Genomic DNA, 2,815 nt, shown 5'->3' on the forward strand with positions numbered 1-2,815 from the left:
CCTAATTGATACGGGCGCCTCAGTGACACTGATTAGATCCAGTACTTATCGAAAGATGGCCGGCAGAGGATGTTTATGTATGGTTGACCTGGAATTGATGCAGGCTGACCAGGGCTAACTATGCCTGGAAGGACTGACCAGGCTTCCCTATGAGGTAGAGGGGATAAGCGGGCAATTACAGGCTTATGTGGCACCCAATTTATGTGAAGAATTAATATTGGGATATGATTGGTTAGAAGGGATGGGAGCAGTTGTCACCTTTGCTCCACCGAACCTGTGGTTGGGCAGGAAAGGTATTCCCCTGAGTGGCCGAAGGCAGTTAAAGGACCTTCCAGTGGTGAACTCAGAGGATACGGAAATTCCTCCCCAAACAATAGTGTCCGCAACAGGAGAGATCCAGGGACGAAGGAGGGGGAGTCCTGATGGATACCAGGTGACCTCCCTAGAAGAAGGAGACTGGAATGTTGAGGTGGCGATTAGTGATGCTATAGTGAGTGGACCTGGGAGCTTCTCGGTGCTGTTAACAAATAATTCCTGTAAGACAGTACGGGTTAAATGCGGAACCCAGGTGGGGACAGCCTGCCCTGTTAAGAGAATTCCAAGGATAGGGACCTGGGATAGAGAGGAGACAAGGAATTGGCGTGAATCACGCAGAATAAAGACAGAGGAAGTGATAGCCCCGTCTGAGTACCAAAGGGAGGTAATAAGACTGCTAGCGCGCAATCGAGATATTATCGCTTCCAGCGATTGGAAATTAGGATGCACAGACACAGTGATGATGAAGATTGATACAGGAGATCACCCACCTGTGAGGCTGAAACCCTACCGAACCCCGATTCATAAAAGAAAAATTGTAGAGGAAGCGGTGTCTGAGATGTTGGAGGCGGGAATAATTGAACACTCCACCTCGCTGTGGAGTTTCCCCGTGGTGATCATGGAGAAGAAGGACGGGGGGACATAGATTTTGTGTGGATTTCCAGAAGCTGAATGCCATTACCAAACCCTTGGGGTGCCTTTGCCCCTAATAGATGACATACTGGCTTTGTTGGGTAAAGCGAGATGCTTTACCACCCTGGACTTGAGATCAGGTTACTGGCAGGTAGCCCTCGATGGGGAGGATCAAGAGAAAGTGGCGTTTGCATGTCATGTAGGACTGTTTAATTTTAGAGTTATGGCTTTTGGCCTCTGTAATGCACCAGGGGTCTTCTCACAATTGATGTCGATAGTTTTACGGGGGTTGGAGGGGTTTGCGGTGGCATACTTGGACGCCTGAGGAGCACTTAGCACATGAGCGATGGGTCACTGCACTTCTCCGTGTAAAGAGCAGTCGATTGATGCTTGAACCGTTCGTACACCGAGATACATCGTCTCAAAAGAAAGAAGAAAGAAGAAAGAAGAACAATTGGCCATTTTTGTACCCTTTTTTTTGCTCTCTTTTGAAATTTTAACCTACGTTCTGACACTCGCTGGATTCGTAAGACGCATCTCTGTAAGAATATGTGCTTTTTGAAACTTATAAGTTGATTTTAGTTGAGATTTGGATAGTTTTGTTTTGTAGGCGTATATAGGCGTGTACGGGCGATCCCTATATAGAGAGTGCTACCACCTCTCTGATATGGTACGAACTCGAGAAGGGAAGCTGGATAAACGTTGGACTCCTTATTATCGAATAGTGGAGCAGACTAGCTCTCTTTCATTTGTAATCTGGGACCAGCTTGCTGGGAAAATAAAAAGGGTACACACCAATGATCTGAAGTTGACGGAATTGGAATATGATGTCTAACTCGTTCCGCGGAGATCGGGAAAAGGCCCACGAAAGGCCACCTTAGTTGCACCCCAGGAAATGGAAACCTCTGATGAGGAGGGAGAGCCCGGTCAACTCGTTGTAGATGTTATGAGAATGCTGAGAAATCGGATTAATAAGACAGCGATCCCAGACCAGATCGCCGTTTTATTAATCCGATTTCAAAAATTAATCTGATTGCAAAAGGCCGGAAATCGGCGCCAATCTGGATGGATTCCCGAACTGAGGACTACGGAGGGCGTTGGCGTTGGAGACAACCCTGGAGAGTGGTCGAATGCGGGCAGTGAAATTCTGTCGGAGGGTTCAAGTGGAACCTGGGAGGGAGAAGACCAAATCCCTCTATCCGTATTGAAGGAACGGTTGACACTGAGACTGAGAGGGACCCAGGAAACCCCTCAGAGAGATAGATTATGGGGAGCTACGGCCAGAAGGGGAGAGAACTGTTGACATCCTATTTTAAAATTGTGTACGATCAACTTAATCAATATTAATTTAAAAAAAAAATAGGCAATAGTGAATAGGGGCTGATGGCGGGGAGAGGGGGCATGTGCCGTTGTAATGATCATCGGGTGGCCCTCGGTTTTGGATCCGGCCGGGAGTGACCTGATACCGATGGCAGTGCCTCCGCCCTGCATAGGCCTTGTAGTCATTCATAGGTGTTGTGAACGGGAATGGGAGGGAGAAACAGGTGTACTATGAAGATGAGTTGATCTAGTAAAAAGAAAAAAAATGGGGGGAGGGGTAATAATGTACCTAGATTGGGGAAATTGAAAGTAATTCCTTGACAGAGGTTGTGGAGATATTAGTTTAAGAATTGAATTGGGTTTTCTTGAAAATTTAACTAATTGTTCTTTTCCTTCTCTCTTTCTTTTTCTCTTCTCTTCCTCCTCAAGCGGAAAGATATATTTTTTTTTCATATGAAATGGATGGTCCAAAATTAGACTTTTGGAAATTTTGAGATGCATGCTAGTAACGATAATTGTGCTGTTATTGGTGGTTGTATGGTGCGTG

General features: G+C 46.2%; 1 protein-coding gene across 1 annotated transcript; it reads left to right on the forward strand.

Moving 5' to 3' along the window:
• The first annotated feature begins 241 nt into the window (after nt 1-241).
• LOC145291056 (uncharacterized) lies at nt 242-961 on the forward strand. Its single transcript, XM_080136565.1, has one exon. The coding sequence runs from the start codon at nt 242-244 to the stop codon at nt 959-961; it is 720 nt and encodes a 239-aa protein (XP_079992691.1).
• Nucleotides 962-2,815: the final 1,854 nt, after the last annotated feature.

This window comes from Euprymna scolopes, chromosome 12, assembly GCF_053919585.1.
Source record: "Euprymna scolopes isolate OS-2025 chromosome 12, ASM5391958v1, whole genome shotgun sequence".
In the NCBI taxonomy this organism is placed as follows: Eukaryota; Metazoa; Mollusca; class Cephalopoda; order Sepiida; family Sepiolidae; genus Euprymna; species Euprymna scolopes.

What these genes read in the sequence shown, in the direction of transcription:
- LOC145291056 (XM_080136565.1), top strand. Translation starts at nt 242, where the DNA reads ATGGGAGCAGTTGTCACCTTTGCTCCACCGAACCTGTGGTTGGGCAGG.